The following is a 14,518-nucleotide window of genomic DNA, read 5'->3' as shown; positions in this document are numbered from 1 at the left end:
CTCTCTAAATGGGAAGGTCCATACATTATCGAGGAAGTCTATCGTTCCGGTGCCATAAGGCCAACTCCACCGCGCGACCCCAAATTAACGGACGTCCGCTTTGCCCGGATTCGATCCGTTTGGGTAGGGAAATGGGGTAGTGTCCGGGCCTGTCCTGGGATGCGGTGGCCGTGCGCCCAGCGCGCGGCCGCATCCTTTGGCCCCATCCTGTCCGCCACGGCCAAAAATGCCCATATATGCATATGAAAACAAGTTTGCACGTCCAAATATTAATTGTCTGAAATAAAAATAGTTCTACAACCCAATCGAAATTGTCTCTAATAAAATAGTTTTACAACCAAATTGAAATTGTCTAGAATGAACATCTATTGGTTGCCAATGTGACTCCACACGTGCTCAACCAAGTCATTTTGAAGATCCAAATGAGTGTGCCAATCACGCAGCTCACGATGGAATTGGACAAACTGTTCAAACGTGGCCGGTTCTTGGTGCAGGGGCTCAACATTTTCACCTTGATAATCAAATCCTTGGTCGAAGATGTTGTCATCACGCTCGTCCTCGACGATCATGGTGTCCATGATCACACAAGCAGTCATCACCTCCCAAAGCTTCCCTTCATCCCATGACAGTGCAGGGTTTCGAACGATACCCCATCGGGATTGAAGCACACCAAAAGCACGTTCCACATCCTTTCTAGCACTCTCTTGCATTTGGGCATATCTCTTCCTCTTCTCACCTTGGAGGTTCGAGATTGTCTTCACAAAAGTTGACCACTAAGGATATATACCATCACCTAGATAGTATCCCTTGTTGTACTAGTGGCCGTTGATCTCAAAGTTGACAGGTGGGGGGTGGCCTTCTGCAAGCATTGCGAAGACTGGAGAATGCTGCAGCACGTTGATATCACTGTGAGAACCTGCCATGCCGAAGAAAGAATGCCATATCCAAAGATCATGCGAAGCCACCGCTTCTAATATGATAGTGCATGCTTTGACATGCCCCTTGTACTGGCCCTGCCAAGCAAATGGACAGTTCTTCCACTCCCAGTGCATATAATCTATTCTGCCAGGCATGCCTAGAAAGCCTCTAGCTGCGTTGGTCGCCAACAATCTCTCTGTATCAGCGGCAGTTGGCTGCCTCAAGTACTCAGGGAAAAACACTGCCACCACGGCCTGGCAGAACTTGTACATTGACATCAGACATGTGGTCTCACTCATATGCATATACTCATCCACCAGATCGCCTGGAATTCCATATGCAAGCATGCGGATGGCCGTGGTGCATTTCTGGTAAGAGGAGAATCCAAACTTGCCAAGGGCATCCATCCTGCACAATAACTATGGGTCATAAGCAACCACTCCCTCTTGGATACGATTGAACAGATGCCTTGCCATACAAAAACGGCGACGAAATTTATCCGGCTTGAAGAGCGGGGTGTTCACAAAGTAATCGGCATAGAGCAGGGCGTGGCCTCTCTCCCTGTTGCGGTTCAGGTTGGGAGCACGCCCATGGAGTGGCCCCCTGTACCAAGGAAGCTGCCACTCAATGTGGTCGTGAACGACCAGTGCAGCCACCACAAGATCATCATCATCCGACGATGAATCGTCCGATGAATAAATGAAGTGGTGGAAGAAAAATTCATCTCCACTGTCCATACCTTTGTGGGCAAAGTGTCGAACACCTTGCGGTCGTGGTGGCAAAGAGGCCACAATGATCACCTCGATGCAGCAGGGGTGGTTGGCGGCCGGCTACTGGCTGCTCTGGAGCGCTCGTCGGAAGCTGTTGTGGCCGCCGTGGTACGTCGCCGGCGGTCGTATCCCCTCTGCCACCGGCTACGATGGCGACGGCCAAAACTACGGCGAAAGCGCGGGCGTGGTGGCGGCCATGTCGAGACGTGGTTTGGTATGGATGGCCGGGGGGTGCGAAGTGAGGAGGCGGTCGGAGAATAGTGGCGGCGCCGGCGGTGGGGTGGGGCGGGGAGAGGGGGTGGAGGCGTTGGAAGCCAAGGGACTGCTAGTGTCCCTGACAGGCGGGCCATGGGGGGACAAGGGCGTGCGGCGAGCCCGTCCGCACGATGTCCGTTTCACCCCAAACTCGGCGCAAGTTTGGGCCGGGGATGGATCAAAAACAGACGGAATCCGGACATTTGTCCGTTTCGGGCCGCGCGTTGGGCCGCGCTATTCGTCTGTTCTACCCTAAACGGACGCACCCGGACAGGATGGGGTCGTGCGGTGGAGTTGGCCTAAAAATCAACAACGCTGAGGGCACAAATCCGAAGGTGGTAAACGGTCAAAGAATCAAACATTATATCTCAGGTACTCCCATAAATGTTGATACCAACATAATTAATACAATAACACTGGAGGAGTACATAAGGGACACTTTCCAGAACGTTTCAGACTCCGAAAGGGAAGAGGTATGTGGTACGGTAAGTAAACCGACTCCAAAACATTTCCAATGATAAAATTTCTCCGTTTTGGAATATTTAAATTTTTTGGAACATTAAAAGTAGTCCGAGAGAGACACGAGCCCACCACAAGGGTGGAGGGCGCGCCCTACCCCCCTGGGCACGCCCCTCGTCCTTGTGGCCATCTCATGTGCCCTCCGGACTCTGTTTTCTCGCACGTTACTTCTTTTGGTCAGTAAAAATTCATTATATAATCTCCTGAAGGTTCTGACCACCGTACCATGACAATATCTCCTGTTTTTGTTTCGAGCTGTTATTCTGTCAGATCTAGATAACCATGACGTCTCCAACCCCCCCCCCCCAAGGACAAGTTTTTCGAGAAGGTCATCAACCCCTACCTTGTAGAGGTGATGTGACACCCTCAAGCCATTGAAATGCGTAAGAGGGTGCTACACATCCCTGATGTTAAGGGACCGAAGAAGACCGGAAGCGTGGAGACAAGACTCGAAGCAATGGAGCAGCAACTTTTCAAGTGTCAAGGGATGGTGGAACGTGGACTCAACGCCAACCACATGATGATCGCGGAGTTCACCAACAAGAACAAGCTGGATCCCTAGAGCATTGAGGAGGCCATGTTCAGGCTTCATGAGAAAATCGAGCACCACCAAGCCCAGATCTATGACCCGCAAAACCAAAACTGTGAGTATGAATATAGATTCAAGAGGATGAGTTTGGCTACAGATTCGAGGATCCCGGAGACCAGCTCATCTTTCTATGATGGTGAGCCTATGCCTTGGAAGATGGACGACAAACCTACTTCATCAACAACCCCATCATCACTACCTCCGAAGAAAGAGACATAAATACATGGGTATGGGCACTCCCCTTGGCAACTGCCAAGCTTAGGGAGGTGCCCCGGTATCGTACCACCATCACACCTTTATCTTTATCGTTTTTCTTAGTTCGATCCTTTTGGTTATATCTTGATCTAGTAGAATAAAGTTTTAGTATGATCTAGCTTTGAGTTTTGCTTCGATTTCTATCTATGTAATCGAGTCCGTGAAATATATAATAAAGAGTAGTTTTGAGTTGAGGGCTTTGCTTTCTTGCTATGATCTTGAGAGAATAAAAGAAAAAAATAAAAAGAGAAAAAAGATCATATATTGATCTTATGGAGAGTAATGACTTCACATATAAAGAGTATGATGAATAAAAGTTGTTGAGAGTTGACAAACATAGTTTTGGTCATTGTTGCAATTAATAGGAAGTAATAAAGAAAGAGAGGCTTCTCATACAAATATACTATCTTGGACATCTTTTGTAATTGTAAGCACTCATTAAAATATGACATGCTAAAAGGTTGATGTTGGACAAGGAAGACAACATAGGTTATGTTTTCTTACATCCGAATAGAAGTTATATTGTCATGGATCATCCAACATGTTGAGCTTGCCTTTCCCTCTCATACTAGCCAAATTCTTTGCACCAAGTAGAGATACTACTTGTGCTTCCAAACATCCCTAAACCACTTTTCCCATGAGAGTCCGCCATACCTACCTATGGATTGAGTAAGATCCTTCAAGTAAGTTGTCATCGGTGCACGCAATAAAAATTGCTCTCTAAATATGTATGATATATTAGTGTGAAGAAATAAGCTTTATACGAACTTGTGATATGGAAGAAATAAAAGCGACGAACTGCATAATAAAGGTCCTTATCACAAGCGGCAATATAAAGTGATGTTGTTTTGCATTAATATTTTGTGCATCCAACCATAAAAGCGCATGACAACCTCTGCTTCTCTCTGCGAAGGGCCTATCTTTTACTTTTATCTCCTACCCTTATACAAGAGTCATGGTGATCATCACCTTTCCTTTTTTACACTTTTTCTTTTGGCAAGCACTATATGTTGGAAAGATCCTGATATATATATCCACTCGGATGTAGGTTTTCATAAAATATTACTGTTGACATTACCCGTGAGGTAAAAGGTTGGGAGGCAAAACTATAAGCACCAATCTTTCTCTGTGTCCAATTGGAACTTTGTACCCATAAGTATCGCGTGAGTGTTAGCAATTGTGAAAGATTAAATGATAGTTGAGTATGTGGACTTGCTGAAAAGCTCTTGAATTGACTCTTTTCAATGAAGTTTCTCATTCATATTTCACCTTGTGAATGAATTGTTACTTTAGCATAAGAAATTATCTGACAATATATGTTGTTGTTCTAAATATGATCATGATGCCCTCATGTCCGTATTTTATTTTATCGACACCTCTATCTCTAAACATGCGACATATTTTTCGATTTCGGCTTTCGCATGAGGACAAGCAAGGTCTAAGCTTGGGGAGTTGATACGTCCATTTTGCAACATGCTTTTATATCGATATTTATTGCATTATGGGCTGTTATTACACATTATATCACAATACTTATGCCTTTTCTCTCTTATTTTATAAGGTTTACATGAAGAGGGAGAATCAAGTATTAGAGACCTATTCTACACAACAAAAGTCCTGAAACTTCACGGAGCATGTTTTTGGAATATATAAAAAATATTGGGCGAAGAAAGCACCAGAGGGGGGCCACCAGCCAGCCACAAGGGTGGAGGGCACGCCCTACCCCCTGGGCGCGCCCCCCTCCCTGTGGGCCCCCTGTCAGGCTTCTAGTGCCCATCTTCTGCTATATGGTGTGTTTTGACCGGGAAAAAACAAGAAGTTATTTTTCGGGACAAAGCGCCGCCGTCTCGAGGCGGAACCTGGGCAGAACCAATCTAGGGCTCCGGCGGAGCTATTCTGCCGGGGAAACATCCCTCCGGGAGGGGGAAATGGAAGCCATCGTCATCACTAACGATCCTCTCATCGAGAGGGGGTCAATCTCCATCAACATCTTCAGCAGCACCATCTCCTCTCAACCCCGAGTTCATCTCTTGTATTCGATCTTGGTCCCAAAACCTCAGATTGGTTCCTGTAGGTTGCTAGTAGTGTTGATTACTCCTTGTAGTTGATGCTAGTTGGTTTATTCGGTGAAAGATCATATGTTCAGATCCTTAATGATAATTAACACTCCTCTGATTATGAACATTAATATGCTTTGTGAGTAGTTACGTTTGTTCCTGAGGACATGGGAGAAGTCTTGTTATAAGTAATCATGTGAATTTGGTATTCGTTCAATATTTTGATGAGATGTATGTTGTCTTTCCTCTAGTGGTGTTATGTGAACGTCGACGACATGACACTTCACCATTATTTGGGCCTAGGGGAAGGCATTGGGAAGTAATAAGTAGATGATGGGTTGCTAGAGTGACAGAAGCTTAAATCCTAATTTATGTGTTGCTTCGTAAGGGGCTGATTTGGATCCATATGTTTCATGCTATGGTTATGTTTACCTTAATTCTTTTTTCGTAGTTGCGGATGCTTGCGAGAGGGGTTAATCAAAAGTGGGAGGCTTGTCCAAGGAAGGGTAGCACCCAAGCACCGGTCCACCAACATATCAAATTATCAAAGTAACGAACGCGAATCATATGAGCATGATGAAAACTAACTTGACAACAATTCCCATGTGTCCTCTGGAGCGCTTTGCATTATATAAGAGTTCGTGCAGGCTTGTCCTTTGCTACAAAAAGGATTGGGCCACCTTGATGCACCTTGTTTACTTTTATTACTTGTTACCCGTTACGATTTGTCTTATCACAAAATTATCTGTTACCGATAATTTCAGTGCTTGCAGAGAATACCTTGCTGAAAACTACTTGTCATTTCCTTCTGCTCCTCGTTGGGTTCGACACTCTTACTTATCAAAAGGACTATGATAGATCCCTTATACTTGCGGGTCATCAACCTCCCGCGGGGCGAGTCGACCAGTTCGCTGCGCACAACGGAGCCGCTGGCCCTCAAGCGCCTTCACCACGTCACCATGTCATCCAAATGGCCGCCTCGCATCAGCGAGGACGTGGTGCTATCACCACTAGCACCGTCAGAAGCCGAGCGACGGTGCGGTCCACATCATCATCACCCATGCCAAGCATTGCTACGGAGGCCATGGCGCGGGCTCAGCTGCTACTGAGGTTTCCGCCGGCGGCCGAGCAGATGGATGAGTGGCGCGCCACCATCTAGAGTCTGCTCGGTTTTGCCGAGGCTGGGGGCTCATAGCGAGCTGGCCCGCGACGACCTCCCCAAGCGACGACGACGGCTCGCGCTGCTGGCCGAACGAAGGGGGCACTCCCACGGTATAGTCCCCACCACGGCAACCAGCGCGAGCGCAGCAGAATCAAGAACCTGACGATGTCTTGATGGCCTCTTCTGACCCTCGAGCACGTCCAGGCCAACGGCGAGCCCCGGAGGACAGGTGGAGGGGAGACGCATGCGTCATCATTGAGCGACGCCGCGACGACCACCGTCGGACCAATGGGTGCGATGGTCCCGACGTTGATGAGCCTGCGCTCGAGGTTGGCGGGTGCCTACCTTTCGAGGTTGGGTGCCCTGCCTTTACTCGTGAGCTGCGGCAAGTCCGTTGGCTGTTCGTTCGCACGTTCAAGCCAGAGATACTCAAGAAGTATGATGGGAGACTAAACCCGATAGAGTTTCTGAGCATGTACACCATCACTGTTCAAGGTACAGGAGGAAGAGATGAGAAGGTATTTGCCAACTGCTTCCCTTTGGCACTCAAGTCCAATGTGAGATCTTGGCTGATACACCTACCAGAGAACTCCCTTTCGTCATGGGCTGACCTATGACTTGAGTTCATTGGCGCCTTCACTGGCGGCCCAGTGACTTGCAGCTCCTCCAGCAGAAAGAAGGAGAAACTCTCCGGAAGTACTTGCAGAGATTCAGCAGAGTCCACACGAGCATCCCGAATATCCATCCACCAGCTGTGATAGCCGCCTTCCAATCCAATGTGCACAACCGCAGGATTTGTTCCAATCTTAACGTGCGGTTGCCCAAGACTGTGAAGGAGCTTTACACCTTGGTGGACAAGTGTGCTCGGATGGAGGAGAGAAGGAAACTCCCCGGAGAGGAGGATTGCATCAACATCGACTCAGAGGATGACGACGAGTCCACCAGTTAGGAAAAGAGCAAGAAGCGCAGCAAGAGGTGCAAGGATAAGGTAGTGATGACTGTCGAAGGATCGGGCACACCCAGTACCGGCAAGAAGGCTAGAGCCGAAGCCCCTGGCAAGGAAGCTGCCGTGTGCGCTGACTGCCGGGGGGCTGCGGCTGACGAGAAGGCCGGGAAAGGCGATGGGTCGTACTGCAAGATTCATCGGACTACGGGCCACGATCTTCAAGAGTGTCACCAGGTTGAGCAGCTTGTCAAGAGGCAGAGAGCAGAATATGAGAAGCGTGATAGGGAAAAATGTCAGAACGCCGCTGGCGGAAGGGCCGAGGCGGTGAAGCAAATCGCCTTGGCAAACCCTTCCGGAACCAAGGAAAACCCGTCAGGGGTCGAGAGAAGGAAGCTTGCAATGATGAGAGTGATGGAGGGGATGAAGAGGAAACCAATGAGTAGGAGTTCTAGAAGGCCACCGACGCCCTGTGCATTGACGGGGGTGCATCTCTGCACTCCTCTCACCGCCAACTCAAACGGTGGGCACGTGAGGTCAATGTCGTAGAGCCAGCGGCAGAGGCTCGGAAACCGCTCAAATGGTCACGCACGCCCATCATTTTTTATGAAGAGGACCATCCTGACCGTACCACTGCGGTAGGATGTTTTCCATTGTTGGTCTGTCTAACAATTCGCAACCTCAAGGTCACGAAGATGCTGGTTGACGGCGGGGTCGGGTTGAATCTAATTTTCCCGAAGGTCATCAGCAAACTTCAGATAGCAGAGGAAGAACTAAAGGTCACCAGCACATTTCAAGGAGTTAATCCCGACAGGAGTCATCTGATATGTCTCCAACGTATCTATAATTTTTTATTGTCCCATGCTATTATATTATCTATCCTGGATGTTTCATATGCATTTATATGCTATTTTATATGATTTTTGGGATTAACCTATTAACCTAGATCCCAGTGCCAGTTTCTGTTTTTTTCCTTATTTTTGAGTTTTACAGAAAAGGAATACCAAACGGAGTCCAAATGAGTTGAAAATTTACGGTGATTTTTTATGGACCAAAAGAAGCCCCCGAAGCAAAAGACTTGGGCCAGAAGAGCCACGAGGCCTCCACAAGAGTGGAGGGCACGCCCTACCCCCTGGGCATGCCCTCCGTCCTTGTGGGCCCCTCGTGGACCCTGTTGACTTGTTATCAATGCCAAAAATTCCTATAAATACAGAAACCCCCGAAAAGCAACCTAGATCATAAGTTCCGCCGCTACAAGCCTCTGTAGCCATGAAAAACCAATCGGGAGCCCGTTCCGGCACCCTGCCAGAGGGGGAAACCATCACCGGTGGCCATCTTCATCATCTCGTCACTCTCCATGACGAGGAGGGAGTAGTTCACCCTCGGGGCTGAGGTATGTACTAGTAGCTATGTGTTTGATCTCTCTCTCTCTCTCTCTCTCGTGTTCTTGATTTGGCACGATCTTGATGTACCGCGAGCTTTGTTACTATAGTTGAATCATATGGTGTTTCTCCCCCTCTATCTTCTTTTGATGAATTGAGTTTTACCTTTGAGGTTTCATTATTATCAGATTGAATACTATTATGGATTTGAAAACACTTGATATATGTCTTGCGTGGGATGCCCATGGTGACAATGGGGTATTCTATTGATTCACTTGATGTATGTTTTGGCACTCAACTCGCGGATTCCCGAGGTGGCATTGGGGTAATCTATGCATAGGGGTTGATGCACGTTTTCGTCCTTGTTTCTCTGGTAGAAATCTTGGGGCACTCTTTGAGGTTCTTTGTGTTGGATTGAATATTATGAATCTGAATTTGTTTGATGCATATCGTATAATCGACCCACGGATACTTGTGGTGACATTGGAGTATCTAGGTGACATTAGGGTTGATTGATGTGTGTCATATGGTGTTATTTTACTACGAACTCTAGGGTTGTTTGTGACACTTATAGGAATAGCCCAATATTGGATTGATCGGAAAGAATAACTTTGAGGTGTTTTCGTACCCTACAAGCAATTTCATCTTATGTTCTCCGCGATAGGAACTTTGGAGTGACTTTTGTCGCACGTTGAGGGATTGCCATATGATCTAATTATGTTATCATTGTTGAGAGAACTTGCACTAGTGAAAGTATGAACCCTAGGCCTTGTTTCGAAGCATTGCAATACCGTTTTTGCTCACTTTTATTACTTGCTACCTTGCTGTTTTATATTTTCAGATTACAAAAACCTATATCTACCATCCATATTACACTTGTATCACCATCTCTTCACCGAACTAGTGCACCTATACAATTTATCATTGTATTGGGTGTGTTGGGGACACAAGAGACTCTTTGTTATTTGGTTGCAGGGTTGCTTGAGAGAGGCCATCTTCATCCTACGCCTCCCACAGATTGATAAACCTTAGGTTATCCACTTGAGGGAAATTTGCTACTGTCCTACAAAACTCTGCACTTGGAGGCCCAACAACGCCTACAAGAAGAAGGTTGCGTAGTAGACATCAAGCTCTTTTCTAGCGCCGTTGCCGGGGAGGCTAGGTAGGCGGCACTCACATCCCGTCAAACGAAGCACTTTTCTGGCGCCGTTGCCAGGGAGGTTAGTGCTTGAAGGTATATCTTTAGATCTTGCAATCAAATCTTTTAGTTTCTTGTTTTATCACTATTTTAGTTTATAAAAGAAAACTACAAAAAATGGAATTGAGGTTGCCTCACATGCTTCATCTTTTTAATGTCTTTCATGAAATTGATGGAAAGGAAAATTGTGCTCAGGTGTTAGAAGAAGAAGTTTATAAAATGTTTGGCACTAAATATTTGAATGATGAGCATGATTGTAATGTTGTTAGTGTGAATTCTTTGAATATCCATGATGCTAATGATATGCAAATCCACAAGCTTGGGGATGCTATGTTTGACGAAGATGATATTTCTTATCCCCCAAGTTTTGATGAGCAAATTTATTATGATGATATCATGCTTCCTATTTATAATGATTATATTGATGAAAGTGTGTTTGGAAGAGTGTCAACTCTAGGTAATGATCCCACTATTTTGGAGGGTGTTGAATCTTATTGTGCTAATTATGAAAGTGGATTTGGAGAGGTCATGACTTTATTTAGTGATGAATCCACTATTTCGGAAGAGGTTCCAATTGATTATGAGAACAAAGTTGCTATCTATGATGATTATTGTGATAACATGTATGCTATAAAGAATAATGATAACCATGAAACTTTTCATCATGATTTTAACTTTCAATTGGATTATGCCTCGCATGATAGTTATTTTGTTGAGTTTGCTCCCACTACTATTCATGATAATAAATTTGCTTATGTGGAGAGTAACAAAATTTGAATGCTTGTAGATCATGAAAAGAATGATTTATGTGATGGTTATATTATTGAATTCATTAATGATGCTACTGAAAATTATTATGAGAGAGTAACATATGCTTCTAAATATTGCAATAATATCAAGTTTCCTCTCTATGTGTTGAAAATCTTGAATTTTTGCTTGCTTTACCTTCCTATGTTAGTTGATTCTTGTTCCCATGAATTATTTGCTCACAAAATCCCTATGCATAGGAAGTGGGTTAGACTTAAATGTGCTATTCATATGCTTCATAATGCTCTCTTTATGTTTCAATTCATATCTTTTATGTGAGCATCATTGAAATCATCATGCCTAGCTAGAAAGAAAAGCGCTTGTTGGGAGATAATCGAACATTTACCCCTACTGTTTTTGTGTGTTAACATGATTATAATACTGTATAAATCATGTTTTATAGCTTTTGTTTCAATAAAGTTCCAAGTAAAGCCTTTTGGATAGTGTGGATGATAGTTGTTTCAATTTTGTGCAAAAACAGAAACTTTTGCTCCCAGTCCAGGAATTTTGAAAATTCACTGGAACGTGATTTTGATCTGAATTTTTTTACAAAAGATTTATATACAACTTTTCTAGATTTTCCTATTGTTTCAGAATTTTTGGAGTTACAGAAGTATGATTTCAATTCACATCCTTACAGACTGTTCTGTTTTTGACAGATTCTGTTTTCAATGCATAGTTTGCTTGTTTTCTGGTTTCTATGGCTTATGTTGCTTAATTTAAATTGTATAACTGATAGGGTACAGTAGGAATCATGTGAGAAAAAATATGAATCTTGTCTTGACAATACCAAAGTGAATGATTTGTTTTATTATACTAACGGACCTTACGAGTTTTCTGTTAAGTTTTGTGTTGCGAAGTTTCCAAGTTTTGGGTAAAGTTTTGATGGACTACGGAATAAAGAGTGGCGAGAGCCTAAGCTTGGGGATTCCCAAGGCCCCCCAAGGTAATATTCAAGGACAACCAAGAGCCTAAGCTTGGGGATGCCCCGGATGGCATCCCCTCTTTCGTCTTCGTTCATCGGTAACTTTACTTGGGGCTATATTTTTATTCACCACATGATATGAGTTTTTCTTGGAGCGTCATTTTCTTTTATTAGGATTTTCTTGCTGTTATTTATAGTAATGTTTTGCATCTATTAGTTCAATAAAAAAGTCAAGTGTAGCCTTTACCATGCTTATTTTGCAAGTCCATATGTTGCTGTTTTAAAAACAGAAAGTTTGCTGTTATGTTTTGGATATTTGTGAATAGTCAGAACATGATAAAATCTTGAAATTTTTACACAATGAGTAACAACAAATTTTCTACAGTGTGGTAATTTTTCAGACGTTTTGGAGGTAGGTAAGTATGATTACTCTTGCATTCTTTACAGAATGTTCTATTTAGACAGATTGCTGTTATGTTTGCATTGTTTGCATATGTTTGCTTGTTTAATGATTCTATTTGAGGATAGGAGTATTAAATATGCAGAGACATTTAGTATGCAATGTCAAATAATAATTTTAGTGATTTGCTATAGTATAGAATGATAAGGTTTATGCGTTGATTTATACTAACTTATCTCACGAGTTCTTATTGAGTTTTGTGTGGATGAAGTTTTTAAGATTTAGGGAAACCGCGATGCGAAAAGAATTAAGGTGACAAAAAAGCTCAAGCTTGGGGGTGCCCAAGGCATCCCAAGTTAATATTTCAAGATGTCTCAAGCATCTAAGCTTGGGGATGCCCCGGTTGGCATCCCACCTTTCTTCTTCAACAACTATCGGTCAGTTTTGGTTGAGCCTAAGTTTTTGCTTCTTGACATGATATGTGCTATCCTTGCAATGTTGTTTTTTTTGTTTTGCTTGCTGTTTGAATAAACTACTTAAGATCTGAAATTTTGAAATGTTAGAGAGTCTTCACATAGTCACATAATTATTTGACTACTCATTGATCTTCACTTATATCTTTTGGAGTAGTTTGTCGTTTGCTCTACTGCTTCACTTATATCTTTTTAGAGCACGGCGGTAGTTTTATTTTGAAGAAATTGTTGAACTCTCATGCTTCACTTATATCATTTTGAGAGTTTTTAAACAGCATGGTAATTTGCCTTGGTTATGAATTTAGTCCTAATATGATGGGCATCCAAGAGGGATATAATAAAAAGTTTTATATAAAGCGCATTGAATACTATGAGAAGTTTGATTCCTTATGATTGTTTTGAGATATAAAGATGGTGATATTACAGTCATGCTAGTGAGTAATTGTGGATTGTAGAAATACTTGTGTTAAAGTTTGTGATTCCCGTAGCATGCACGTATGGTGAACCGTTATGTGATGAAGTCGGAGCATGATTTATTTATTGATTATCTGCCTTATGAATGGCGGTCGGGGACGAGCGATGGTCTTTTCCTACCAATCTATCCCCCTAGGAGCATGCGCGTAGTACTTCATTTCGATAAGTAATAGATTTTTGCAATAAGTATGTGAGTCTTTATGACTAATGTTGAGTCCATGGATTATATGCACTCTCACCCTTCCACCATTGCTACCCTTTCTAGTGCCGCGCAACTTTCGCCGGTACCATACACCCACCATATACCTTGCTCAAAACAGCCACCATACCTACCTATTATGGCATTTCCATAGCCATTCCGAGATATATTTCCATGCAACTTTCCACCGTTTCGTTTATTATGACACGCTTCATCATTGTCATATTGCTTTGCATGATCATGTAGTTGACGTCGTATTTCTGGCAAAGTCACCGTTCATAATTCTTTCACGGTTCACTCTTGAGTCATTGCACATCCCGGTAGCCGGAGGCTTTCATATAGAGTCATATATTTGTTCTAGTATCGAGTTGTAATTCTTGAGTTGTAAGTAAATAAAAGTGTGATGATCATCATTATTAGAGCATTGTCCCAGTGAGGAAAGGATGATGGAGACTATGATTCCCCCACAAGTCGGGATGAGACTCCAGACGAAAAATAAAAAATAAAATAAAATAAGAGGCCAAAAAAAGAAGGCCCCCCAAAAAAGAGAGAAAACAAAAAAATGAGAGAAAAAGAGAGAAGGGACAATGTTATTATCCTTTTACCACACTTGTGCTTCAAAGTAGCACCATAATATTCATGATAGAGAGTCTCCTATGTTGTCATTTTCATATACTAGTGGGAATTTTTCATTATAGAACTTGGCTAGCATATTCCAATGATGGGCTTCCTGAAATTGCCCAAGGTCTTCATGAGCAAGCGAGTTGGATGCACACCCACTTAGTTTCTTTTTGAGATTTCATAAACTTATAGCTCTAGTGCATCCATTGCGTGGCAATCCCTACTCACTCACATTGATATCTATTGATGGGCATCTCCATAGCCCATTGATACGCCTAGTTGATGTGAGACTATCTCCTTCTTTTTGTCTTCTCCACAACCACCATATTCTATTCCACCTACAGTGCTATGTCCATGGCTCACGCTCATGTATTGCATGAAAGTTGAAAAGGTTTGAGAATATCAAAAGTATGAAACAATTGCTTGGCTTGTCATCAGGGTTGTGCACGATTTGAATATTTTGTGTGATGAAGATGGAGCATAGCCAGACTATATGATTTTGTAGGGATAACTTTCTTTGGCCATGTTATTTTGAGAAGACATAATTGCCTTGTTAGTATGCTTGAAGTAT

General features: G+C 43.5%; 2 protein-coding genes across 2 annotated transcripts; both read right to left on the bottom strand.

Moving 5' to 3' along the window:
* Positions 1-365: 365 nt before the first annotated feature.
* Positions 366-710, bottom strand: LOC141020663 (uncharacterized). Its single transcript, XM_073495586.1, has one exon. The coding sequence runs from the start codon at positions 708-710 to the stop codon at positions 366-368; it is 345 nt and encodes a 114-aa protein (XP_073351687.1).
* A 105-nt stretch (positions 711-815) lies between these two features.
* Positions 816-1,325, bottom strand: LOC141020662 (uncharacterized). The gene has a single exon (XM_073495585.1). It carries the CDS (start codon positions 1,323-1,325, stop codon positions 816-818), a length of 510 nt encoding a protein of 169 aa, XP_073351686.1.
* Positions 1,326-14,518: the final 13,193 nt, after the last annotated feature.

The sequence above is a fragment of the Aegilops tauschii genome, chromosome 3, assembly GCF_002575655.3.
Source record: "Aegilops tauschii subsp. strangulata cultivar AL8/78 chromosome 3, Aet v6.0, whole genome shotgun sequence".
NCBI classification, from domain to species: Eukaryota; Viridiplantae; Streptophyta; class Magnoliopsida; order Poales; family Poaceae; genus Aegilops; species Aegilops tauschii.
The sequence above is the reverse complement of the archived record's forward strand: the minus strand, read 5'-3'. Positions and strand labels throughout refer to the sequence as shown.